Consider the following 27849-nt stretch of genomic DNA (forward strand, 5'->3'; position numbering starts at 1 on the left):
ATGTCAACATTCCAAAATATTTTCCGAAGAGCCTCAAGAATATGATGAATAGATCGGGAATTCCTGCGAGAAGGTCTCGAGCTAATCGAAAATTTTTTCAAAGGATGTGGAATCCACCGCAAAAAAGGGTTGTGCTTCCAAATGGCCGAACGATACACACGAGAGGGCTAGGATATCATCAATCTGCCCATGTACCCAAGATAACCAACAATGATTCACAAGCCACACGACATACTTGCGCTATGGTTACAATAAAGGATATGAAGCAAGATGAGGACATGGCTTCAGCTGAGCCAATAAACACAAAGCTTCTGGAGTTAAAAGATGCTCCACAAGAGCTTGAAGATGGGGGGGCAAGCCACTGTTGATGAGCTCCTAGAAATAAATTTGGGTAGCAAAGAAGATCAAAGACCCACTTATATTAGTGCGCTGCTGCCAGAAAAGGATCAAGAAGAATTGAAAGCATTGTTGTTAGAATATAAAGATTGTTTTGCTTGGACATACAAAGAAATGCCTGGCTTAGATCCGAGTGTGGCTGTTCATAGACTGGCCATTAACCCAGACGTGGTTCCAGTTAAACAAGCCCCAAGGAGGATAAGAGTTGACTTGGAAGAACAGATAATAACAGAAACTAAGAAACTCATTGAAGCAGGGTTCATCAGAGAAGAAAAATATGCTGATTGGATCGCGAGCATAGTCCCAGTGAAGAAGAAAAATGGTCAAATTCGCGTATGTGTCGACTTTCGAGATCTGAATAAAGCATGCCCGAAGGATGATTTTCCACTGCCAGTCACTGAACTGATGATCGACAACACTTCAAGTTATGAGATGTTCTCTTTCATGGACGGTTCCTCTGGATATAACCAGATAAAGATGGCACCTGAGGACGAAAAACACACTGCTTTTAGAACTCCAATTGGCATATACTGTTATAAGGTTATGCCCTTTGGTCTGAAAAATGCAGGAGCCACTTATCAAAGGGCTATGACAATAATTTTTGATGATTTGCTCCACAAGGTTGTTGAGTGTTATGTTGATGACTTAGTGGTCAAAACTGTGAATAAAGCAATCATTTTGAAGACTTGAGAACAGTTTTCACCAGATTAAGAAAATATAATCTGAAAATGAACCCTCTCAAATGTGCATTTGGAGTTTATTCGGGCAAATTCCTCGGGTTTATTGTTAGACATAGAGGAATTGAAATCGACCCGGCAAAAATCAAGGCTATTATGGAATTGCCACCTCCAAAGAATTTGAAGCAATTAAGATCCTTTCAAGGAAGATTGGCCTATATCAGAAGGTTTATATCAAATCTATCTGGTAGAATTAAACCGTTTTCCAAATTGGTGAAAAAGGATACGCCTTTTATATGGGACGATGATTGTCAAACAGCATTTGACGACATTAAAAAATATTTATTAAGTCCTCCAGTGCTTGCTGCCCCTATCCATGGTAGGCCATTAATTTTATATACTGTTGCGCTTGAAGGATCGCTGGGTGCACTCCTTGCTCAAAATAATGAAGAAGGAAAGGAAAGTGTTTTATATTATCTCAGCAGGATGTTGGTGGGGGCAGAAAACTCCTACTCGCCAATTGAAAAGCACTGTCTAGCCCTTATATTTGCCGTTAAGAAATTAAGGCATTATATGTTGGAGCATAAAATCCACTTAATTTCGAGGGTGGACCCACTTAAATTCTTAATGACAAGACCAGTTTTGACTGGAAGGTTGGCAAAGTGGGCTGTTATACTGCTGGAATTTGACATCACTTATGTGCCACAGAAAGCCATCAAAGGTCAAGCACTTGCTGATTTCCTAGCTGCACACCCAATTCCAGATGACTCACCTTTGGTCTGCGATTTGCCCGATGAGCACATCATGTTTATTGAAGAAGACCAACCCTATTGGAAAATGTATTTTGATGGCGCGTCCTCAATTCAACCAGCTTTCAGCCCAAGTATTCCTCAAATTAAGGCCGGGATAGGGTTAATCTTTATAACACCTGAAGGAGGCATTTTAAGATACTCATTAGCCCTTTCTGAGCCCCGCACAAATAATGAGGCTGAATATGAAGCTCTTATTGCTGGTTTGGAAATTGCAATCCAGTTGAACATACAAAAATTGCATATCTTCGGAGACTCCCAATTAATCATCAACCAAGTTGAAGGAGAGTTTAAAGTACATAAACCTGAGCTGGTCGAATGTCAGACGAGGGTAAAATATCTTATGGAGAAAATTCCATGTGTAAAAATAGAAAAAGTATCCAGGGCTGTAAATGGAAAAGCCGATGCCCTAGCTAGATTGGCTAAAGAGCTTGCCGATCCCACTATGGATGAAGTCCAAATAACTATACGGAATCGGAAAATATTGTCCCCGGCTGACTTAAATCCAGAAAAAGATACGAAGGAAGCTGAAGTCGCAACTATCGATATAGAAGATGATTGGAGGGAACCTTTCATCGACTTTCTCAAATATAATAAGTTGCCAGAGGAAAAGTCGAGACAGGCACAAATTAAGAAAAGGGCAATGAGATATGTATTTGTTAATGATCAGCTTTATCGCAGATCTTATGATCAATTATGGCTTAAATGTTTATCTCCAAATGAGATTAAACAAGTCATGCATGAAGTTCATTCGGGTGTTTGCGGAGCGCACCAATCAGGGCCAAAAATGCGCCTCAAAATTAAACATTTGGGATATTATTGGCCAACAATGATACAAGATTGTATGATGTATGCTAGAAAATGCCATCAATGTCAAATCCACGGTGACTTCATTCATCGACATCCAAACCCTTTGCATCCTACAATCGCCTCATGGCCATTTGATATGTGGGGAACAGATGTGATAGGACCTATCAATCCGCCATCTTCCAGGGGGCATAAATTCATTCTTGCTGCTACAGATTACTTTTCTAGATGGGTTGAGGCAATCCCACTAAGAGAAGTAAAAGCAGATGATGTTGTCAAATTTTTCAGAGAAAATATTCTATATCGATTCGGAGTTCCAAGGCGAATTATATCTGACAATGGAACTGCCTTCAGGAGTTTCAAAGTCAATAGATTTGCCACTCAACATAAAATTGATTGGAGATATTCTTCAATATATAATATGCAAGGCTAATGGAATTGGCTGAAAGCCTTTAATAAGATTTGATAAAACTATTTAAAGAGAAAATCATTGGCAAAAAAATCAAAAGAATGGCATAATGCGAATCATAGAAGCTGCTTTGGGCCCCACCCGTTGAACACCAACCCAAACACTACAGAACGGCCAACTCAAGCAAACACCTACTCTTTGGTGTTCGGCACTGATGGCAGTATTACCAATTATAGAGTTAGATTGCCTACATGCGAACTAGCAGTGCAACACGAATTAACAAAACGAAAAGAATGCACTATTAAGACTTGATGAGTCTAGAGTACATTAGATGAAGTCAGATAAACTTGCCCAACAGAATTTGAACTGCTATCCAAGCTCAAATGGCAAGCGCATGATAATAAAATCACCGGTACCAGCACCTTCAATGTTGGGATTAAGTGCCCGCTCTTTCGAAGACGCTATTATAATTTCAATAAACATACCGGAAAAGAATTCGAATCAAATTTGGAAGGCCATATGTGGTGGAAAAAGCTATGAGGCGGCGCTTATCAGTAAACTGGGCCAAAGGTGAAAGACGCAATGCCACTATCAATGGTCGTTTCTAAGAAAATATTATGCATAAAAAAAAGTGTTTCCCTCTTTTTTTAAAAAAAAAAAAAAAGGTGAAAGAATTAAAATAAAAAAAAAAAAAAGAAAAAAAAAAAAGAGAGCAAAAAGTGAGTAAAAGAATCAAAAAGAAAAAAAAAGAAAAAAAAAGAAAAAGAAAAAAAAAAGAGAGCAAAAAAGTGAAAAAAAAAAAGGAGAGCAAAAAAGTGAGTGAAAAAAAAAATAAAAAATAAAAAAATAAAAAATGAGGGGGAGAATTGAATTTGAATTATTGAGTGGTCCAATTCATCACTTATTCATGGGCCCAAAAAAGTCTATAACGAGTACAAAAGCACCAAGCCCAAATGCAAATCGGGCCCATGACTTATACAATCCGAAATTCAGCCTACACACAAATTTGGACCCAGAACATGTAAAGCTCGAAAGCCAGCCCATGTGCAGATTTAAATTCAAAATCAGTCCAGCCCACATACAGGTTAGGGTCCAGAACATGTAAAGCCCGCAGCATATCTCAACCTACATGTGGATGTGGGTCCAAAACAAATAAAAATCCATTTCTTACCCGAAACCCAAAATCCACAAATAAAATCCCAAAATTCAAAGTCCACAAATAAGGTCCGAATTCCAAAACCCAAAGATCCAAAATTCAAAGTCCATAAATAACACCCAACCAAATCTACCAAACCTATGTCCCAAACCGAGTTCTTGGGCCTGCCAAATGGGCTCCTTAGTATGAATTAATTCTAAGAATTAATTTCTTAGGCTTTCCAACTGGACCCCATCATCACAAATTAATTCTGTGAATTAATTTCATGGGCCCTTCTTATCATAAATTAATTTCATGAACTAACGGGCCCTCCAAATGGCCCCTTATCATAAATCAATTCAATGGGCCCTCTAAATGGCCCCATATTATGAATTAATTTCATCAATTAATTCAATGGACTTTATAAATGGGCTTTTAGCATGAATTAATTTCATGAACCAATTTCATAAGATTAAATCAAAATCCGACCGCCATGTCGCTAAACTGAGCAACTCAACCAAAATCCGACCGCCATGTCGTTAAACTGAGCATCTGATCCAATTGACCGCCATGTCGTTAAACTGAGCATTTAATGTAATTTGACCGCCATGTCGTTAAACTGAGCATTTAATGTAATTTGACCGCCATGTCGTTAAACTGAGCATTCAATGTAATATAACCGCCATGTCGTTAAACTGAGCATTTTAATTTCGATTGACCATTTTTTCTTTTTAATTAGTTCACTAACGGATTTGAGCCACTAGCATATAAAATGTTAACTGTGGCAAATTAAGGATCTCTGTTTGAGAAAATTCTTCGAGACTTATAAATAAAAGTCGGGATAGAACATCCATCTAGAATTTATTTAGATGACAGAATGCTAACGCAATTCAGAGCTGGTTATACACGATGATCGAGGCAAAATAAACAAACCATTCTCACAAGACAATCATTGTCACAATGCAACACAATATAAAGAAAGGATGAAGAGATCAAATACTCAAGCATAATCAAAGTCATTCAAATTATTGAGACTACAAAACACTGTTTCTTACTAGTGACAAACGAAAATAACATTCGTGATAAACAAAAATGACAAAGAGAAGAAAAGAAGACGTCAAATTTCAAATATTTGACGACGCTCCTCAAACAGCTCTATTAATCCTCGAAGACTAGCGGATTCTTTAGAATCATTACAATCTTCAGTGGCTACAGCATACTCCTTTTCTGCATCAGCGACATCCTTCTGCAGTTCTTCTTCAGTCGGCGTTAGTTTCTTTAAAGAATCATCAGCCACTTCAAGTCTAAGTGTCAATTCCGCTTCTGTACCTTTCAACTGCAATATATTCTCCTCTAGTTCTCATATTTTCTTTCTGGTCTGTTGAAGCTCTAAAGAGACACTTTCAGTAGCTTGAAGGAGAGAACTTTTTGTACTAATGTGAGAAGCAAGTTTCTTTTTCTTAGCATCAGATTCTCATCAGCATTCACGAGTCGAACAGCTGAAACAAAACTCGGACTCGATTCTATCTCTTCAATAGCCTCTGCATGGTCAAATACGGGTTTTATACCCCTCTCCAATTCAGATACATCAATCCCCAGCGAAGATAAACATTGGCAATATCTGGATACTTCTTCTTGAGCTGATCTAAATTTGCGACGATTGAATGTCTTCATAATATCCGTTATGCGATCAATCAAAAATGATCTGACCGCAACAGGTATCTCACTTTGGGAATTTCCTGTACCGCTATCCACATGAATACCGACATTCTCGTCAAGTGGTACGTCCTATAAAAAAAAAAAAAGAAAGAAAAGAAGAGAGAAAAAGAATAAAAAATGAGAAAGAAAACGAGAAGGAAAATATTTGAATATCTTCAGGTGGTGAAGGTGTAGGCTCGTAGTCCACTTCGTCACCATAAGGTGATAAAACATCTTCTGGATCATTATTTGACTCTATTGGAAAACCTGCGCATAAAAAAGATAATAAAAATATATATAAGAGATGCTTGCATAGGACGTACTGTCTTTTATCGAAACTTTGATAAAAAAATGAGGCCTTACTAGTTGGTTTTGAATCGGTCTCCAAACGAGCTCTCTTATGCGCCTCTGTAATCGGAACATCAACGACTCGTTCCCTTTTACCAAGTAAAGGCGATTCTATTATAGCTTCATCTTTGCTCTTCTCTACTATACTGTCATCTTCCTTAGCACCCTCATCCTAAACAATGGAATTGCAATGTAAACAGGAGCAATATGAAAGAAAATTGGGATAATTTTGATAAACACATATATACCTCATGATGAGTTGGGCAAGCTTCCCCGAAAGATGACACTCCAATATCTACAGCATCGGTGAGCGGATCTTGTGACAAAAAGAACTATGTGTTGATATTCGAAGCAAAATTGAAGATATATGCTACAGGGACTGTTTCGTAAAACAAAAAATAAGAAGTATTATGTAAAACGGGTTATAACATTTTCATTGTAATCCTAACTTATGCATTGTTATAGCCATGAAATTCCGTGAGAGCAATTTTAGACCAAAAAGAAAGACCGAGAATATAGATTTGCATCAAAAAATTAAAGAAAAATGAAGCTGCAGGGACTGAAATGAAACTGCCAGGACTGAAATAAAGCTGCCTGCGGGGACTGTTTCGTAAATACAGGGACCAAAATGTAAACGGGCCATAACATTTTCGTTATAACTCCGATTTGCAAAATTTTTGTGGCTACAGATTTCTAACGAAAAATTACACATTATTATCCATATCTTACCTTCTTCTTTAGTTGAGAATCAAATGCTTAATTTAAAACTAAAAGAAGGCATATGGATCTAACTGGAAAACAGAAATACCTTTGGCGGCGAAGGTGTTGGAACCAATTCATCATCATATAGAGATACGTCGTCCTCAATAGACCCACTCCCTCCGACTTGTGATTCTATCGATTAAAAACAAAGGATAAGTGTGGCGACATTATGTGCAGTTAATTATAAACAGAATATGAATAAAAAAAAAAGATCACCTATTATTGAAGACACAGTAAGGGGAAGCTTTCCATGAGCTACTTTAGTTGAAGCATCAAATGGTGGATTTTTTGAGCTTCTTAAAGATGGTTCCACATTGCATGTCTATATAAATATATATATATATATATATATATATAGAAAGAAAGGATGCTAGAATGAACCAACAAAATTTGAATCATACGGATTCTACGTCATACCTTCGACCTTGTTGTAGAATCTTGCAAGTGCATTTCACCCCCGGTAGGCGAATCCATAATGAGCACTTCCTGTATACACAAGAAAATAAAAGGAGTTCAGTACGCAAAACAAAAAAAAAAAAAAGATAGTTGAAAATGCTAATGAACATACCTTAGATTTCTTGTCTTCGTGAATTGGAAAACTGAGACCGAGAACTTCAAATTGAGGAGAGTCATCGGAAGGACCAGCTTGGATATGATCATATTCTGGAAATAAATCAAGATGCTTTCCCTCTGGCTCTAGAGAGTCTAGTGCTCTTTCAGTTATAACATTTGAAGAATCCAATCCCCTTTCAAAGGCTGAACTTTCCTTTAAAATAATAGCACTTGTCTTCTTCTTCTTGCGGGGATCATCTGCATTAAGTAAATAGCCCACTCCATGCTTGAAGCTCGAATGCACGCTATTAGACCACCAACGCGCATAATGTAAAGTCGGTTTGCCAATCCGGTCCTTCTTTGGTATAAAATAATTGGTAGAAGTCCCATATCGAAGAAAATGATTCCAACACCCAGCAAGTGTCCCAAGATGGTTCGCTAATTTAGGAACATTGATACTTTCAGGAAAAGATTGATCGAAGCCAAATTGTCAAGCAAAACGATGAGGATTATACGGCTGTGTGCAATTTGTTCCCCAAACGAAGTGGAAGCACACTCTGTCTGATAGAAATTATATATTCATAGACCTCTCTCGGATACTTACACTCTCCTGGAGCCAATTTTGCATCATAAAACCAACCATCATTAACAAAAGAATAAGAATATGGCAGGGGACGCCACACAAAATGGGCGCTCGATCTGAGATGAATCCGTGCTCGCTTAGCATTAAAAGGAGAAGCCGCCGCATCCATAAAAAATATCATTTGAGGAGGGCTTCGTAAGCCGGCAATGTTCTTGATATTATCACTGATCATCTTTCTAGAATAAGTTTGTTCAAAATGAAGACCAATCCACGCATACAAAAAATTAACAGGAAATTGAGGCCCAGGATGCGCAGGACCTTCGGGGTGGTCACTCATAAAAGACAAGCCAGCATGAATAGCACAAAGAATAGCAGGGGCTAAGGCAACCCTCTCACCTAACGCTAGCTTAGAAGCCATAATAAATGTCTCCGGCCTGATGAAATGATCTAACCCAGAAGGCATTACAAAGTTGCATAGCCATAAGGAAATGTAGGCCGCTCGAGTCGTATCTTCTGTATATGAGGGAGCGAGTTCTCTATTGCTTATATTCCGAGACTTAGATCGATTCAACTTCTTACAGCTTGTGTAAAAGAAATTTACCCATAAATCATACCGCACACGCTTGTTAGAAGATCGAGCCATAAGCCATTGATAAATATCAAAGAGCTCCCTAACACAATTGGGATAATTGTTTTTATTATAAAGTTCAGAATTTGGAGGGATATACTCATCATACATATCGCCGATAATTGGAAGCCCACTAAGTTCTCTAATTTCCCATAAAGAAATCCCAACCTCACCATATGGAAGATGAAAAGTATTTGTCTCCGAACACCATAGCTCCACCAATGCCTTAATGATATTGATGTTTTTACTGTACTTCCCCCGTGAAGCTACGATACCCCCCAAAATGCCAGCACGACGTAACTGAGTAGTATAATGAGAGATAGTATAATTTCCCCATTCAATCAAACCTTCTACCTCAATGCTATCTCCAAAAACTCTACTCATTCCACACCATCCAGGGTGATCATTAAGTATTTTATACCCGAGAGATTGTAACGTGTCTCTTTCTTTCGGAGGACCTAATGGAGGCAATAATATAACATCGCCGTCACCATCAGGAGCATAATAGTCAACCCCAAAACGACCCAACAACTGTTTCTGTTTAAATATCGCCCATTCTTTTAACATAGGCGTCTCATAAGGAATTGCGGGTTCGGCGGAACGTCCAAATATCGGAGGTGAACGCATTAAAGAGAGTCCTCTAAATACGCCTAAAGTTTTATCATCGGGATGAATCAATGGCTCGCTCGTTTTTCCCATGATCTAGAAAAAGGATTACAATATGGAACGTATGAGTAAAATCTACGATCTAAGATAAGATGTTTTGAAGTCAGAGATATCATGATCAAACTATTCATGGGTCGAATACATCTCGTACAGATTCCAAACATGCATACAGACACATATATATATATAACATCAATAGAAATCAATCAGTACTATAAAAAAAATACCTCGGATCTTTGATGATCAAACCCTTGACGGCGATATGAAGGTCGGAATCGTGAAAGGAGATCGGCACCTTTTTCCACCTTGTTTAATTCACAAGCTTGAAAAGGTGGGGGGCATTTGTTGAAGCATGAAAAAGAGAGAGGAATGAAAGAAAAAAAAAAGGGGGGAGAAAGAAAAATAATAATAATAAAAAAAATGGTGTATAAGATGATCCATGCACTAGGTGCATGGATAAAATTTAAGTTCAAATTTTGAACGTGGTTTCATGCACCAGGTGCATAGATTACGAAAAGTGAGACGTTCTCGTAAGTGCGAACGGGTATTACAAATAGTATATTAGTCCTTTCCCTTTCATATATTTACAAGATGCTTCGCTTTAATTATATAATATTCTATTATTTTAACTAAAATATAATATGAGCAAAGAGAAAGGATTAATTCGTAATATTCCCACAATCCCATCGTGACCACCCATCATCCCACAATCCCATCACAATCACCCACGATCCCACCCGTCATCCCACGATTGTCAAAAAAAAAATCTCCCACATCCCACGATACTATCGTAACAACCCATATCCCACAATTCCAGTGTAACTAACCACGTCCCACTATCTCCACCCCATCATCCGCACGTTAAAAAGAAAAATCCATAAATATCGTTGGACTCCAATCAAACAGAGAGAGTTTGGAACCTTGAAATCTATTCAAAAAAAAAAAAATCCACCCGATCCCCGTCGTTTACGAAAAAAAAGAGAAAGGTAAAAAAATTATTATCTTTTTTCGCCCTTCCCCAAAATCAAAGCTCTCTCTCTCTATCTCTCTCCCTGAAAAAAAAAAAAAGAGAGAAGCAAAAGGCCATCTCTCTCTCTCTCTCTCTCTCTCTCTCTCTCTCTCAAGCACCCACCATGGCCAAAGCCGTAGTTGCCGTCGACGCCGACGTGGGGCTCCGGAACCTCGACCTCAAGCTCGAGAACTCCGTCAACTACACTACCACCAAGGTCCTCGGCGGCGACTGCCGCCTCGACTAGGCGTTCCCGAGGTCATTCGTCTCCTCGCCAACTTCAACTACCCGAGGCCGTCGCTCCTCGCCGACCCCTGCGTCCGAGGCCGCGTCGCTCCTCGGCCGTCCGCTCCTCGCCGACCTCTGCTCCGCCGAGACTGCCCACTCCGAGGCCGCCATGCTCCTCATGCTCGCCGACGCCGTCTACGGCGTCGTCACTTCCTGCAGCCCCGCCGTCGACCTGGTCCCCTGCGCCCGAGGCCGTCCGCTCCTGCCTCCTGCCGCGACCGCAGTCGCGACTCTGACGCCGCCGCCATCCTCCGCACTGCCCACTCCATCAAGGCGCAGCTCGAAGACCTCCCGAGACTCCAACGCCGCAACACGCGCCTTCTACACCGCGCTTTCGCCGCGGGACCTCCGTCGACCGCACCAAGGATCTCGGTCACCCACTGGATACGAGAGAAGCTTCGCGACGCCATGATCGGGTTCCAGAAGCTCAGGAGACGCATCCTCTCCGACTACTCACAACACCACGGCGAACTCGGCCTCCGACAAGGTGCTCGGCGAAATGCTCAAGTAGAGCGGCGACCCCATGGATCCGGCGTGGCCGTGGTCACCATCAACCGCCCAGGGCGCGCTCAACTCGCTCACGTGGCCCTATGAGGTCGCGCTCGCAAGCCGGCGTTCCGCCACCCGCCTGACATTCCGCGCCGGCCGCGCCGACCCAAGCGCTTCTGCTCCGACGTCGACCTCACCGCCGCCGAGAATGTCTTCAAGGACAACGTCAAGGACCCCGCCGCCGACCCTGTCGCCGCCGTGGCCGCGTGCCGCGAGCCTGTCGTCGGCGCCGTCGCCGGATTCGCCGTCACCGCCGGGTTCGAGATCGCCCTCGCGTGCGACTTGCTCGTCGCGGGCGGCGACGCCAAGTTGGTCGACACCTCGCCGACCACTGCGATGCCAAAGCCGCCCGATCCTCGCCGATCCTGCGCCGCCGAAGCCGCCTGCTCCTTCGCCGAGCGCCTCGCCGCCTTCGCCCGCGTCGAGGGCTTCTTCTCCGGCTCCTGCTGAGCCATCTTCTGGCTCAAGGAGCATGGCCGGGCTCACCTTCTCCAACGAGCTCACCTCCCGTGACGAGGGCCGCCACTGCGACTTCGCCTGCCTCCTCTACTCCCTCCTCCACTCCGCGGCGGCACGCGACCCGCGCACGCTCGACGAGATCCTGAGCGCCGCCGACGCAGATCCCTTCAACAGCAAGCTCTTTGCCCTCGGCCTTGGTGGGAAACCACCTCCGAGGGGCTCCGCGTCGCGTTCACCCGATACGGCGAGATCGAGGGTTGTCATGTCGGCTTCGTCCAATTCCGTCATCGGAGTTCGGCGAGCCATGCCCTCCGCGAACTCTAGAGGCTCATCGACAACTGTATGACCGCGTGCCGGCTCGCCTCCACCAAACTCACCCCCGCACTGAACCAACTTGTCACCGCTCACCAGGTGTTTGATCTATGGCCACAACGAGCCGCGGCGTCGGTCCAGGCTGTGGCGCTCAAGGCGGAGCACGCGTAGGCGGTGGACGCGCTGCAGAATGTGCCGCAATTGGTGTGCGGTGGCGGACGACCTGCGGACGCCAACAACGAGCTCCTGGCCGCCGGCACTTTCGTTGACACCTGCGAGGACTCGTTCGACGAGTTCCTGAACGTCGACGGTTCGCACCTCGCAAACGTACAGCAGGCTCGCCAGTAACAACGTCCATGCCGCGCTCGCATGCCTCGGCCTCGACGGCGCCGTCGTCGACAGTGATCATCGCGTGTGAAGCGGTGCTATTCGAGCACTTGCTTTGAATGCTGTGGAATGGCAACAGTAACTCTCCGTTGTAATTCCAAAGTCGGAGTTGGCACCGATGCGCCGTCCACCGGCTGTTTGATGAAATGCCCAGGATATCGCTTCGACGGAGCTGGCACAGATGCTTTACGCCCACCAATTACTTGACGAAATGCCTGAGAAGCATCTCTCGACGGCGAACTTGGAAAGAGCGGTGCTCTTCTTTTAAAAGGAGAAAATATATACCTCATCAAAAGGGAGAGAGCGGTGCTCTCCTCTTTGCAAAAAAAAAAAATAATGTTATCAAGAGAGAAATAGAGATTACTTCTCTAATTACGAAAGAGAGAGGGAGCTTTGTTATTGTTAGGGAGGTAAGGAAGGGATTTTTCCCACCTTAGTTGTCCCACGAATGTAAAAGAGACAAAAGAAAACTTATCCATCTTTATTGTCTTATATTTTCAAAAGAGATAAAGAGAAAAAAATGTGTTCTCTTAATTCTCCTACAATGAGGAGACAAAAGAAAATTAGTCGGATTACCGATTAATATTCTTTTGATCGTCCTTTTATTGGAAGAACAATGTAATGTTCGAAAATAATCGAACTCTTTGATTCTATCCAAAGTTGAATCTTTCGATTTGGTCAAATTAGACCAATCGCACTGGACATTTTATGTTATTCATAACTGAGAATTTGACAAATAAAAAAAAGTGCATTTGTGATGAATTTAATTATGAACCATATATTTAAATATTTTGATCTCAAATTCTAAATAATTTCCTTCTCAAAATCTCATCTGGAACAAGCCCATACTCACCTAAAGTTACATAACTCAAGCTCAGCATAATCAGGATCAGCCCAAACTTGAATCTGAGCCCAATTCTGTAGCTTGCTCAAAGAAAACTTAGACCTAAGTCATACGGGCCTAAACTGAGCCTAAGCCCACATCCAGAACTTAATGTCAGGCCTCAACCTGAATCCATACTATACGGGCCTGAATATAGCCCATACCCGAATCCATAAGCCCAAAATTAGTCCATGCCTGAATGCACTTATACGGGCCTAAATTTCTGGGCCCAATTCTGTAACTTGCCTAAAGGAAAATATAGGCTTAAACCACACGGGCCTAAATTGAGCCCGAGCCCACATCCAATTCAGGCCTCAACTTGAATTCATACCATACAACTACACGGGCCCAAATTTGGACCATGAATCCATAATAGAATTGGATCATAACTTGAATTACATTTGAATCCACACCTAGCCCAAGCCCAAGTTTGAATCCAAGCTAATCCAAATATGTTTGCACTGAAAACCCATTCAGATGATGGATTTCCTCATACGGACTAAAACCAAATTCCAAATATTTAACCGAAATCAAGATTTGAAATCAAACCCATTCTTGAACCTAAGCACATAGGCTAGGTGCAATCAAATGAAACTGAATTAAACTCTAATCCATACACTTAGAGTTTAATTTAAATTAAAATTTGACCAATCCTAATTATATTATATATATAGGATTTATTGATTTCGCCTCATGGTGAATCCAAATTAGACTCTAACACATATACTTAGAGTTTAATTTAAAATTCATTTTGACTAATCCTAATATATATAATTAGGATTTAGTGGTGGAATCCAAATTAGACTCTAACACATAACTTAGAGTTTAATTTAAATCCAATTTTTGACTAATCCCAAATATATATTAATTAAGGATTTAGTTGATATCTCACCTCATGGTGAATCCAAATAGAACTCTAACACATATACTTAAAGTTTAATTTAAATCCAATTTTTGACTAATCCAATATATATATAATTAGGATTATATTGATATCTCACCTCATGATGAATCCAAATTAGACTCTAATATATACTTAGAGTTTAATTTAAATCAAATTTTGACTAATCCTAATATATATATAATTAGGATTTGATTAATATTTCATCTTAATGTAAGACATTAAGCTCTAATCTATAACATAGGGCTTAATTACACTAGACCTAAGATATAAATTAGAGTCTAAGTCAAAATATTGGGCTGAAAGCTCAAATCAAATTCTATTGGACTTTATCACATATAATTAAAGTTCAATTAACCAACACCAAACTCTAATACATTCTAATTAGAGTTTAATTTGAATCAAATCTGATTAAACCCAGAGTAATACATGGAATTTAATCAACCCTTTCATCTTAGGATGAAAATATCTTGGTTCAAATCAAATCCAATCAACCGTCATACTGAATTATGTTATAAAAATTCATCTTTTATTCAATCACAGCATTACAAAGGGTCTCTTAATCGAAGGTGCCCTAACACTTGTAGGGGTAATTAACAATAAACGCTTGCGTTTATTGAAGCCATGAATCCACAATACCTGATAACCATGCATATTTAAATATTAATCTGAATCATGAATACTATCCACGGTGAAAAATCAAAATCAAATTAACCGTACGAGGTGCGTCATTCGTAGGTCGCAGACATATATATATTATAATAGTATATATATATATATATATATATATATATATATATATATTATTCGAGCTGTTATCGAGGCCGAACACGAGCGAGCTAACCCCAGCTCGTGTTCGGCTCGTTTATTAAACGAGCTGAAAATTCAGCTCGTGTTCGCGCTCGTTTACTAAACGAGTGATTCGATCCGAGTTCATTTCGAGCCGAACACGAGCTGGCTTGCGAACAGCGAGCTGGATTGCCACCCCTACCTATGGGCTTCAATGTAACTCCATCCCTGAACAAATGCAAATCATTCAATCACTTAACAGCGAAACCAAACCGGGCCAAAAGAAAAGGTTATGAACAAACGAAAACAAAAATATTCGACAAATATTTGAGTGTTTACACGATGCAAAGCCGGCGATTTAGTAATTTTCTACACCTAATTTTAAAAATTTTTGTACACCAGTTGATCTTATTGTTCATTGAAAAGCAGAGTCGACCTTAATCACTGGATTCCACTTATTGGCGGACTATTGGATTATCCATGTTGGAAGAATTCAATGCTGCCTTTCCGATGGACTATCTGCATTTGTGTATTTTCTCTCATGAGTATACCACGTCAGTGCCGTTACAGTCTACAGGTATCTTATAAGATACTCTACAATATTATTAGTGAGGTGATAATATTATTATTAAATTTTAAGTGCTATGATTAAACCCTAAATACCATAATTACATACTAAACTCTAAACCTTAAACCCTATAAATGTAGGGTGTCAACGCATCAACCACACTTTTTAGTGCATATATAAATGAGGGACCCAACGCATTTCTCATAACCCATAGAAGAGCTTGCTTACTTGTGTTTTTTATTTTAATTTTACTTTAATTTACCTTCATTTCTTTTTTTTTTTTTACCTAGATAATATCTTATATATCCTACAAAACTTCAAAAATATTTAGTATACCCCTGTTGGACAAAAATGCCCTTGTTGATTTCTAACAGAGCCGATCATCAATTCGAAAGTCCTATCATCGAAAACGCCTTAGGAGCACGGAGACCTCCGTGTTCCTAACGGCACACAAGACCTACTCTATATATATATATATATATATATATATATAGAGAGAGAGAGAGAGAGAGAGAGAGAGAGAGAGAGAGAGAGAGGCTACTATACTATCTATAGTACCGGAGCTCCGGTACTATAGTCTTGTTTTTTATCTTAGGGTGTTCAAATTAACGATCCACATCGTTAAATATGATCTAGAGTATATAAAGTTCTTAGGAATAAAATTTTAGTTTTTTTCGACATTGTTTACTTAGTAAATAAATTATGTCAAAATGGACGGTGCAAATTGAATAATCTTTAAAATTTGAGCATAGGACTTTTGAATTCAAGATCAAGAATGTTAACTTTAATCTAGATAGTTTAAAGAATTTTCTATCAAAATTTAAAAAAAATTAGGTTCTTCTACACCGTTAAACTCCAAACTCGTCATAGTAGCTATTGAAAATTGACAATTTTGAAATGCTTTGATCATAAAATAAACTATGTTGAAAAAATATAAAATTTTATTTCTAAAAACTTTAAATACTCTAGATCAGTTCTAACGGTGTGGATCGTTGATTTGAACACCCTAAGATCGAAAACGAGACTATAGTACTAGAGCTCCGGTACTATAGATAGTATAGGAGACTATATATATATATATGGTTTAATTCTGCTTTTATATTTATTTTTTCCGTCGTGTGTTATGTACATACTCCTAGAAGCACCAATCTCTTGGTATCATGTCATTTTTCGATAATTATATTTCTGAATCACGTCATCTACGTCTCGTTAGCATTTTAGAAATCAAATGTTATAATTTTAGGGCTTTTTTTGCAAATAGCCCCCTGAGCAATTTTTATTTTAAAAATAGCCCTATCAAAATTAAAATTGCAAAAATGACCCTGTTTCTGCCACGCAGGTGCCACATCAGCACCACGCGGGCAGAACTGGGGCCAGGGTATTAAGTTGAATACGGTGAATCATTCACCGTGTCTAAACACGATGAATGGTTCACCGTGTTTCTTACATATTTTTTGTATATTGAAAAGTGGAATAAGGAGTAGGGATGTCAATAGGTATGGATATCCGAAATATTATCCGAATCCAAACCCGAATAAATTATATATATATATATACGTAATTTATTTTTGTTTATTTATACACTATATAAAATATTTAATAATTTTTATTTCTTATATCTTCATCCAACGATATAGATTTTTAAAACCCGCTGGGTTGGATGAAGATCTAAGGAATAAAAATTATTAAATATTTTATATATTGTATAAATAAACAAAAATAAATTATGCATAATATATATTATAATTTATTCGGTTTGAATTCGGATATATTTCGGATATCCATTACCTATTGACATCCCTACTTCCTATTCCACTTTTCAATATACAAAAAATACTTAACAAAAAATACGTACTAAACGCGGTGAACATTCATCGTGTTTGAACACCCGGTGAATGGTTCACCGTGTTTCAACTTAACACACGGGTCCAGTCCTGCGCCGCGTGGCGCTGACGTGACGCCTGCGTGGGGGCGGGCCAGGACCATTTTTGCAAATTAATCTTTGACAAGACTTTTTAAAATAAAATTTGTCAAGGGGTCTAAATGCAAAAAAAAAGCCTAATTTTATGATATTCCGGTGATCCAGGTGATCGAGTGACCTCAAATATTTCTTTTATATATATATATAATATATATATATATATATATATTAATATATATATATATATAATATATATTACTGAAGAAGCAGGAGGAGAAGAGAGGAGGGTTTAGCAACTAGTTGCATCCCATATCCATGTCTTTCCCCCTGTCATCAGGTATTAGAAATTGTACATATTCCACATATATTTTAAATAGTTTTCAACAACTCTCTATCCGTTTAGTTTTACTCAGCCCAAAAAAAAAAAAAAAAAAAAAAAAAAAGGGAAAAAAAAAGGGAGTATATTCTCAAAGAGTGTAATTTTCGTTTAAAGAGTGTAATTTTCATCTTAAAGCTGCAGTTTGCATCTTAAGTAGTGCAACTTATAATTCTTTTTGTAGTTAACGATGCAATTTCATCTTCATCCTTCTTTTTATATAATTTTTTATCTTTATTTTTTTCTATTTTTTCTATAATTTTTTTTTGTCGCCCTCTCTGCCAACAGCCACAGCACCGGCGACGACGCCGCTAAGGACCCCCCGCTCCGAGGCTGCAGCGTCGCAGTGACCTCCACGGTGTCGGCGTCGGCGCCGACGAAAATGCATCGTCATTGAAGGCGACAGAGAATGAGGGAGAGGGAGAGGCGAGAAGGGCGGGGAAGAGCGAGAGAGGCGTCGTCGTCGGAGACGGTAGAGGAGAGTCGGGGAAGAAAAAAAAAGAAAAAAAAAAAGTCGCGGCGCGGCCTTGGCGGGGTCGGAGGCGAGGAAGGTGGGGGGTGCGTGGGCGAGGGCAAGGGCGAGGGCGAGAGCGAGAGCATAAGGGTGAGAGGCCAGGCGGACCGTTTCCGCCTCCGCCTCTGCCTTCGTTATTTTTTTCAGCGAGAAAAAAAAAAGAACAAGAGAAACGAAGAGGAGAGAGAAAGAGGAAAGAGAAAAAATAATAAGGGTATTTTGGTCAGTTTGCTGAAAAAACGGACCGAATCTGTAAAAACGAAAAAAGTGGCCCAGTTTTGCAAAAGCCCAAAATAAGTGGATTTTTTTATGCAAATTGGCCAAACTTTTTTAATGATTAGATTGTGAAAAGATAAAATAAAATGAAATCTTTTTTGGGAAAGTACTTTGACTTAATTTTTCTTTGGAATTAAAAATGAATGGATGTTGCAGAGTTCGCGCATCACACCTTGTGATGCGCAGAGATTGCATGAATCACGAGTAGGGCTGGCAAATGAGCGAGCCGGCTAGTGTTCGACTCGTGTTCGGCTTGATATTCGGCTCGCTCGAACTCGGCTCGAATTAATTTCAAGCCAAGCTTGAGCCTAAATTTAGGCTCGAAATTAATTTCAAGCTGAGCTTGAGTATTACCGGACTCGCTCAAATTAGGCTTGAAAAACTCAATATATATATATATATATTATATATAATATATATATATATATATATATTATATATATATATATATATATATATATACAGAGAGAGAGAGGAATTAGAGAGAGAGAGGAGTAGGGCTAGAATACTTGTAAAAGTATCATGGGGTGATCTTGTGTGTTTTTAGCCCTTAGATGGAGAGATGTTGAGATTGAGATGATGGTGGTAGGTGGTGGTAGGTGGAATAGTGTTAATCCAAGGCTATTAATAATCAAAAAGTAGATCAATGGCCTTAAAACTAATAGCACCATGAATTGGTGATACTTGTAAAGTCAAAGTAATCTATTATATATAATATATATATATATATATATATATATATATATATATATATATATATATAGTACCAACCACTTGCTATTAGGTTTTCGGCCCTTGGATGAAGGGATGTGTGGTTAGAATGATAGTGATCCCCTAAGGTCGGGTAGAAATGGTCAAAGGTGTAGATCTATCAGCACAAAATTCGATAGCACTAACCATTTGGTACTAACGATAATATGGTAGCCAGACTATTTCTCTCTATATATAGTTCGGCTGTTATACTATCTATAGTACCAATCGTTTTGTGCTATAGAGTTTTCTACCGTTAGATCTACCTATATATAAAGAGTCCGGCTACTATACTATCGATAGTACCAAGTGTTTGGTGCTATCGAGTTTTCTGCCGTTAGATCTATCCTTTTGGCTATTTTCATCCGTTAGATCATGCTATTCAACTTGCCACCTCCTCAACCCTACGGGGCTACTATCATCCTGACCGCACATCCCTTCATTCAAGGGCCGAAACCTAATAGCAAGCAGTTGATACTATTAATAGTATAGTAGCCTAATTCTATATATATAGGCTAGGGTTGCTATACTCTTACGAGTATAAACCCATTTATACTCATAAATTTTCGACCGTTGGATGTACAATTAGGATGATAGTGGTCCCTAAAGCTGTCCAAAATATCCGATATACCATACTTGATCTGGACCCTACTCGGACCCTCTTAGGACCCGATAAAAAATGGATATTATATGTGTAAAAAAAATTACCCATTAAAGTTTCGGGTATGGATCCGGATATTTTATATCCATACCCGATTTGGACACGATCCGAACCCAACTTTTAAATGAGTAGAGTTTGGAATAGTTTTCAAATCCAGACCCGGATCCGGACCCGATGAAATATCCGACAATAAATAAAAAAGATTTGAACTTTTAAAGTTGAGGGATCAATTTTAATAAAACTTATAGATGAGGGGTCTCTAAATATTTTCATCCTGGTGAAACACTAAAACCCAAGCCATTCTTTTACTCCTTTCTTTTCTCTAATTTTTTTATCTGTATTTTTTATTCTTTATTTGTTTTGTTTCATTTCTGCCTAATAGTTTTTTATGAAACAATATTTCCATCGTCATTATCATCAACGATATTAATCCTTTACAGATGTGGCACGAGTGAGTATTTTCCAAATCTCTTCTTCAATCATATTCGACAATCTAGTTTTTTTTCATGAATATTTTATTTAGTAAATTTTCTGATTCCTTTTTTTGGATGTTAATATATAATATTAGTAATTACTACAACTTATATTCTCTTTATAGGAGGAGATTTATAGTTTGCCCACAGACTATTTAATAAAATCTATAAAAAAAAATATATGTATACGGGTATCCGTACCCGATTTAGACCCAACCCGTACCCGGTCTTGAACGGGTAGTATATGGGTAGTCACTACCCAGACCCACTCAAACAGACCCGATGGATATATTAATAACTTAAGTATTCAGACCCGGACCCGACCCGAAGTTAAATGGGTAGGGTATATATATTTTTTTCTAACCATTTCTTTTTAGGGTACGGGTACAGTATATCAACTACTCAGACCTGACCCGACCCATGGACACCTTTAGTGGTCCCCTAGGATTGAATGGGTGGTTAGTTGAATAGTATGATTTACGGATAGAAAATGGTCAAAGTATAGATCTAACAATCGAAAACTTATGAGTATAAAGGGGTCTATACTAATAACAGTATAGTAACCGAATTCTCTCTATATATAATTATATGAAATATATATTTTAATTATATAAAATAATATATATTATGTATTTTAATTATATGTATATAAAATTTAGATTCTTGGGCGGACAAAACTAAACCAGCAAAATCCTACTCTAATTGCTCATTCTCTCTCTCTTTTTCACTCGCTCACAAAGTCGCTTTTCCTAATTTTTTTTTAATATTATAATATCGTATTTCATGCATTTATTTTGTATATTGGACTATTAGGTATTGTATCGAATTTTAGATAATGTTTTATAAAAAAATTTAAATGTAGATCGCATGATGTTAAGAATTTCAAGCAGCTCGTTTAGGGCTCGTGCTCGCTCGACTCGAAGTTAGGCTCGCTCGAGCTCGACTCGAATTAATTTCAAGCCGAGCTTGAGCCTAACTTTAGGCTCGAAATTAATTTCAAGCCAAGCTGGAGCTGAGGTAAACTCGCTCGAGCTCGGCTCGTTTCCACCCCTAATCACGAGAGAAAGAAGAAGAAGAAGAAGAAATTGAAGAAAGAAAAATGGCAGCTAATTATGGAAGCTTCAAGAAGCTTCTTCATCCTAACAAGCTGCAAGGCGCTATAAATCCTTCTCTTATGCATAATAAAAGAAGAGGTGGATTAATACTTTTCTTTTTTCTAATTTTATTTGGCTCCATTTGATATATATATATATATATATATATATATATAGAGAGAGAGAGAGAGAGAGAGAGAGAGAGTGTTTGACTGGGCTACTATTGGTAGTAAATTGCTCGGTTTACTACCAATTTGATTTTGATGATAGAGCTTCCAAATCGACGATCGGCACTGTTGAACATAATCTAGACCATTTAAATTATCTAGAAATCAAATTTCATGATTTTTTGGTATCACTAACTGAACGATTAAAAGGTCACAAAATCTATAATTTTAATGGCCGATATGGTGCGTTTGCTCGTTTAACGGTATAGAAGAGTTCAAATNTCAGTTTCAAGCATTTCATTTTCATCCTTCAGAAGAGGAGCAATTGATGAAGGAAGGATAGCCAATAGCATGCATAATCTTGCATCAAGGTGTGGAATAGGTCCTTCCAAAGGCTCTCGATCCTATTTAGCAGATTCATGGTATTAACATTAGACTATCAGAACAGTTTAATTCCAGAAAAAACATTTGAGTAACAGAAGAAATATCTCAACTCGTTGGATAAGTCGGAGTGCTGAAAGCCAGAGAGCAAGGAAAGTTTCTAGCCAGCTTGCCTCATTAATTATTTGGAGCGTCTTGGTCAGTTCTGAAAAGAAGTTATAACAGGTCAACATTGACACAGCAAAGACTCGAGTGAATATATATATATATGAGTAGGACTTGTGTGCTATTAGGAGCACGGAGGCCTCTGTGCTCCTAAATCGTTTTCGATGATGGGACTTTCGAAACGATAATCAACTCCGTTAGATTTGATCTAACATATTTGAAGTATTTAGAAAATAATTTTTGCGGATTTTCAATATGATTTACCTATTGATCGAAAGAATTCAAAATCAACAATTTTTTACAAGTTTAACGGTGTAGAAATATTCAAAACAGACGAAATTTTGATGAAAAATTCTTTATACTATCTACAACAAGATCAATATCTCTAATAAAAAACTTTAGTGCTACATCATAACTTTTTGTGAAATTTTTACTTTCCACCATTGATTTTTAGTTCTTTTGAGATAAATGATATCGAAAAACTGCAAAAATTATTTTCTAGGTAGTTCAAATACGCTAGATCAAGTCTATCAGAGCCGATCATCAATTCGAAAGTCCCATCATCGAAAACGGCTTAGGAGCACGGAGGCCTCCGTGCTCCTAATAGCACACAAGACCTACTATATATATATATATATATATATATATATATGGTTTAATTCTCCTTTTATATTTTTTTTTTCCGCCGTGTGTTATGTGGACTTAAGATGAAATCAGATGTCTTTGATGGGTAATATCATTTGAGACACAGTATTGGTGCACAAGACCCTCCTGGCATACGGTTTTCAGAGAACCTCGCTCCTACGCCGCAAAGCGCACTCTGGCTATCAATGGCGAAATTAGAAGCACCAATCTTTTGGTATCATATCATTTTTCGATAATTATATTTCTAAATCACGTCATCTACGTCTCGTTAGCATTCTAGAAATCAAATGTTATAATTTTATGATATTCCGGTGATCTGAGTGATCGAGTGACCTCAAATATTTCTTTTATATATATAGCTACTGAAGAAGCAGGAGGAGAAGAGAGAGGGTTTAGCAACAAGTTGCATCCCATATCCATGTCTTCTCCCCTGTCATCAGGTATTAGAAATTGTACATATTCCACATATATTTTAAATAGTTTTCAACACCTCTCTATCTGTTTAGTTTTACTCAGCCAAAAAAAAAAAAAAAAAAAAAAAAAAAAAAAAAAAAAAAAAAAAAAAATCAGAAAAGAGAAGAAAAGATGTTTTTGAGGGAAGGGGTTTAGAGATTGATTCTGATAGTTAATTCTTACTATGCCAATGCGGCTGCAGGGTGTAAGTGGGATTCGGATTCAGAAGGCACGTACTATACCGGTAGCAGCGGCCGCGGCAGCAGTGAATATGAAAACTTGGGTAGTGAGAGTTGGGCTCAGCGGCTGCCGGGCAGGTCGCGGCGGTGCCGGTGCTTTTCGGCCCGGTCGATAAGGAGCGAGGTGGAAGCCAAGCTGCTTGCACGGAAGGAAGCGCGAATCTCAAAGCTAATGAACAAGTATGAAATCATAGTTCAACTAAGTTTCATACCCTTTTACCTTGGTCTTTTTTCTTTCTTCTTTTTTTTTTCTTTTTTCTTTTTTCTTACCCTGCTTTATGTTATCTATACCTACCTCGAAACCACACACAGTTCTTCATCAACATGAAGTGAAATAATAAAATTGTAGGATATATATATATATATATATATATAAAATTGAGCTCCTATGCTTTTAAAAGTACCAAGTTATTGGTGCTTGTAAGTTTTCGACCTTTGGATTAAGGGATGTACGGTTAGGATGATGTGGCTACTCTAAGGTTGAGTGGGTGGTTGGTTAAATAGTATAATCTAACGGATAAAAATGATCAAAGGCGTAAATCTAACGATAAAAAATTTACAAGCACCAAATGCTTAGTGCTTTTACAAGCACCATAGCCGGACTATATATATATATATAGGGCTTTTTTTGCAAATAGCCCCCTTACAAATTTTTTTTTAAAATTGGCCCTGTCAAAAATTTATTTGCAAAAATGGCCCTAATCCCGCCACGCAAGCGCCACGTCAGCGCCACGCGGGCGGGGCTGTGCCAGATGGTTAAGTTGAACACGGTGAACCATTCACCGTGTTCAATACAAAGTTTTTGTATTGGACACGGTGAATGATTCACCGTGTCCAATACAAAATAGAGATCGAAATATTTGTATTGGACACGGTGAACCATTCACCGTGTCCAATACAAATAATTGGACACGGTGAATGGTTCACCGTGTCTAATACAAATACCTCCAACTTAGTCATTGTTGGGGTATTTGTATTGGACACGGTGAACCATTCACTGTGTCCAATACAAAAATTTTGTATTAAACACGGTGAATGGTTCACCGTGTTCAAATTCATTTGGAAGAGAATTTAGAAAAGAAACGGAAACATTACCCTGATTGCTGTAAAGAAAGCTGTCATTTTTATATGTGAAATTATATTCATATTTTTAGTAAATTTATTAACTCATAGCATGAATTTAGTCAGCGATTGAATACTATTTATAAAGCGAAAACGTATTTAATTAAATAGACGAATAACAATTACTCATTAGTATTGATCCAAATACTTGCAATGCTCCTGTTTAGAATATATTCTATTGATATTGTATATTGATTTGATATGTGATATTGAATCACGCTGTTTAACCTACAACACTCTCACTCTCTTCCTATGTTTTCTTTCCGCTTTAGCCAGCTCTCAACAATCTCACCATTTTGGACAATCCAGAGAATACAGAAAAAACATTAAACGAAAAATATGCTATCCAAACTATATCTACATCACAACCTGAAACTAACTTTGCTGTTAATTAAAACTCTAGTATACGAGATACATAATCTAATCTCACCGAATCTCACATATGGATAACATCCCATCGCTACAAATGGTTCACCCGCTCTCTATTTATAAATACAAAACGCAAACAAATAGCTGCAACACATGATCACTATTGGATGCGAGCCGTGCTTGAGGTTATACTCGCGTCACTTTAGAGACAATCTTCTTAGTTTTACAATATCCTCATCAATTGTCCTCTTCTCTTCCGCAAATATTCAATTATCCTCATCGTACTTCTACTATAACCTGACGCCCGCAGGCTCTCGACCTCTTGAACGGGACTCGAACAAATCTTAGGAAGTGGAGTCTATTGACACCACCTCCACGGAACATGCTACTCGAAGATCGACATTCAAGGTGGGTCCTTTTTTTTCATTATTTTTTTCTCCCCCCTGCCTATCCACACACATTATAATGAGCACAATTAACTTTCACTCACGCACCCCACAATAACTCTCTCGCCGAATAATCTAACTCTCTCAGCACGTCTTACAACATCTAAATATACTCTATGTATTGAGTCGCAGTTTACGCCTACGCCGCAGCATAAAACATTCTGAAAAGCGATTGACGATATGCTCTCAGCGCTCTCGCCAATACGGACGAACACAAAGACACGCACCAATGGTCACCCGCAATATGAGGTATTACGATTGCACACTAGACAACAATTAATGTTAACAACAACCTTACCGTCTTATCGATGAGTTCTCGATGCATTTGTAATTCCCTCGCTGTGGCATATGAACTCGAGTTCTTAAACCTTGTTTCAGTTCTCGTACGGTTAGAAATCATTTCAGCAGTCTTCACTTAAAATAATTCCCAAGGATATTTAGCCTCTAGCTTGAAACTGTTCTAATTTGTTCTGATTGCCAACCCACAAACGCAGGCCCTCTACCATAAACTCATTCTCGAGCCGACGAAACTTATAAATTTCCACATGATTAATCTATAACGTGCCCCAAAAACACCCCAAATTGTCCACCATTTTACTAACTATATACTATCTCGTTCTGTAGTACCTTTCAATCCACTCAGCCATTCTTGCTTGAAAATGGCTCTCCATCGCTTGAGTTCTGTGTCGCTATAAAGATAAAAGCATCAAAGATATTTTTGCTGAAAAAGAGTTTTTGTTTTCCTTCGCGAAAACACCATGATCCCACTCCACATGATACAAATGGGGCTAAATACGCTCTTTACCAATGAAAGCAGGAACCTACCTAAGTACATTCTCACTCGCCTATATTTCTTCCATCTATTCCTCACACATTATACATACCTTCACGCCACAAGAAACCTACAAGGCCGGCATATTCTTCAGGTAGATTCTTTGTTTGTTCGAATAATACCCCATTCACCACTTGATGCCACCCTGTAGACCCCACACGCCCGTCAAAAATTGAGAGATCTTACGTAGCTGCGCCTGGTTCCATCCATTTCTTTCTCATAGTCGCCTTCTTGCGTGCCACGACTACATAATCCCCATTGCATTCTCTCCATACTCGCATCGATATCCCGTACTCTTCTCACTAATTCATCTAGTTGCCCACTGCTCAAACAACAAAACGAAAGAAAAAAGAGAACAAACGCGAAGAGAACAACAGTGCTTGTTTTAAATTAAGTTTGCTTTAGTGGATTTGATCAAAACATTCGATGTATCACCCAGAAACTTTCCATACAAACCAACGATTTAAATGATTCAAAGCAACAGCTAATAGCAATACAAAAGGTTTCTGTCTCACCAACTGGTCCGCATATAGTTCACAGAAATACCTATATGGCCGCGCACCTATTTCCACTCTCCTCTCGCTCCATATCTCACCAAATACTCGGCACCGTTCATTTCCATGTCCCTAGCTTGGCTTTCGTGAATCTGCTTGACTCGCTTCCCATCTCAATTGATAGCTGCCCTGCCACTCTTCTCCTACTCCTCTCAAGCCTCCGGCCGCTCTCTCATATTCTGCACTCTCCGCGGACACCAGAATCAAAGTTCTCGCCGATTACTGCGCCCCCGCATACAGTGACCTCCTTTTAGTTGCGAAAATGTTTCATTCTTATGAATGTTTCATCTTCAGTATGGATAGTACATGGATCTACGATTGTATGTAATCTCACCTTTCACTTCATTCCTCTATGAACATCAAACAGTGAAGATCCTATGAACAATTCCCCATCATTATCTTGAACAAACCCAGATATTACATTTACTTTACCTGGAAGAGTAGTTTTCCAGGTGTTATCTCTAAAAAACAAATTTTTTACAGTTATTTTCCTGCAAATCATAAACGGAAAATTTTACCTTCTGCGTCGTATCAGCATCTATATCAATATATATAATATATATAATTAATAATATATATGTAGTATAGGTAGTATAATATATATTATTATATATATAATATATTATATTATATATTATATATATGGTGTTTTTTGCAAATAGCCGCCCTGACAAATTTATTTGGCAGAAAATAGACCATCCAAAAGATCTATTGTGCAAAAATGACCCTCGCCCTGCCGGACACACGGTCGACTGTCAGCGCGACGCGGCGCAAGCGGCGGCCAAGGTGTTTAAGA

General features: G+C 38.8%; 2 protein-coding genes across 2 annotated transcripts; one reads left to right on the forward strand and one right to left on the reverse strand.

The window, feature by feature from the left end:
* The first annotated feature begins 1124 nt into the window (after window positions 1-1124).
* LOC109706288 lies at window positions 1125-3122 on the forward strand. The gene has a single exon (XM_020227063.1). The coding sequence runs from the start codon at window positions 1125-1127 to the stop codon at window positions 3120-3122; it is 1998 nt and encodes a 665-aa protein (XP_020082652.1).
* A 4937-nt stretch (window positions 3123-8059) lies between these two features.
* On the reverse strand, window positions 8060-9829 carry LOC109706289. Its single transcript, XM_020227064.1, has 2 exons — window positions 9698-9829; window positions 8060-9506 (listed from the first exon to the last, which is right to left on the reverse strand). Exon 2 carries the CDS (start codon window positions 9501-9503, stop codon window positions 8103-8105), a length of 1401 nt encoding a protein of 466 aa, XP_020082653.1. The 5' UTR covers window positions 9504-9506; window positions 9698-9829; the 3' UTR covers window positions 8060-8102.
* Window positions 9830-27849: the final 18020 nt, after the last annotated feature.

This window comes from Ananas comosus, unplaced genomic scaffold, assembly GCF_001540865.1.
Source record: "Ananas comosus cultivar F153 unplaced genomic scaffold, ASM154086v1, whole genome shotgun sequence".
In the NCBI taxonomy this organism is placed as follows: Eukaryota; Viridiplantae; Streptophyta; class Magnoliopsida; order Poales; family Bromeliaceae; genus Ananas; species Ananas comosus.

Excerpts from the sequence above, each read along its gene's own strand:
- LOC109706288 (XM_020227063.1), top strand. The coding sequence starts at position 1,125 with ATGAACCCTCTCAAATGTGCATTTGGAGTTTATTCGGGCAAATTCCTC.
- LOC109706289 (XM_020227064.1), bottom strand. The coding sequence starts at position 9,503 with ATGGGAAAAACGAGCGAGCCATTGATTCATCCCGATGATAAAACTTTA.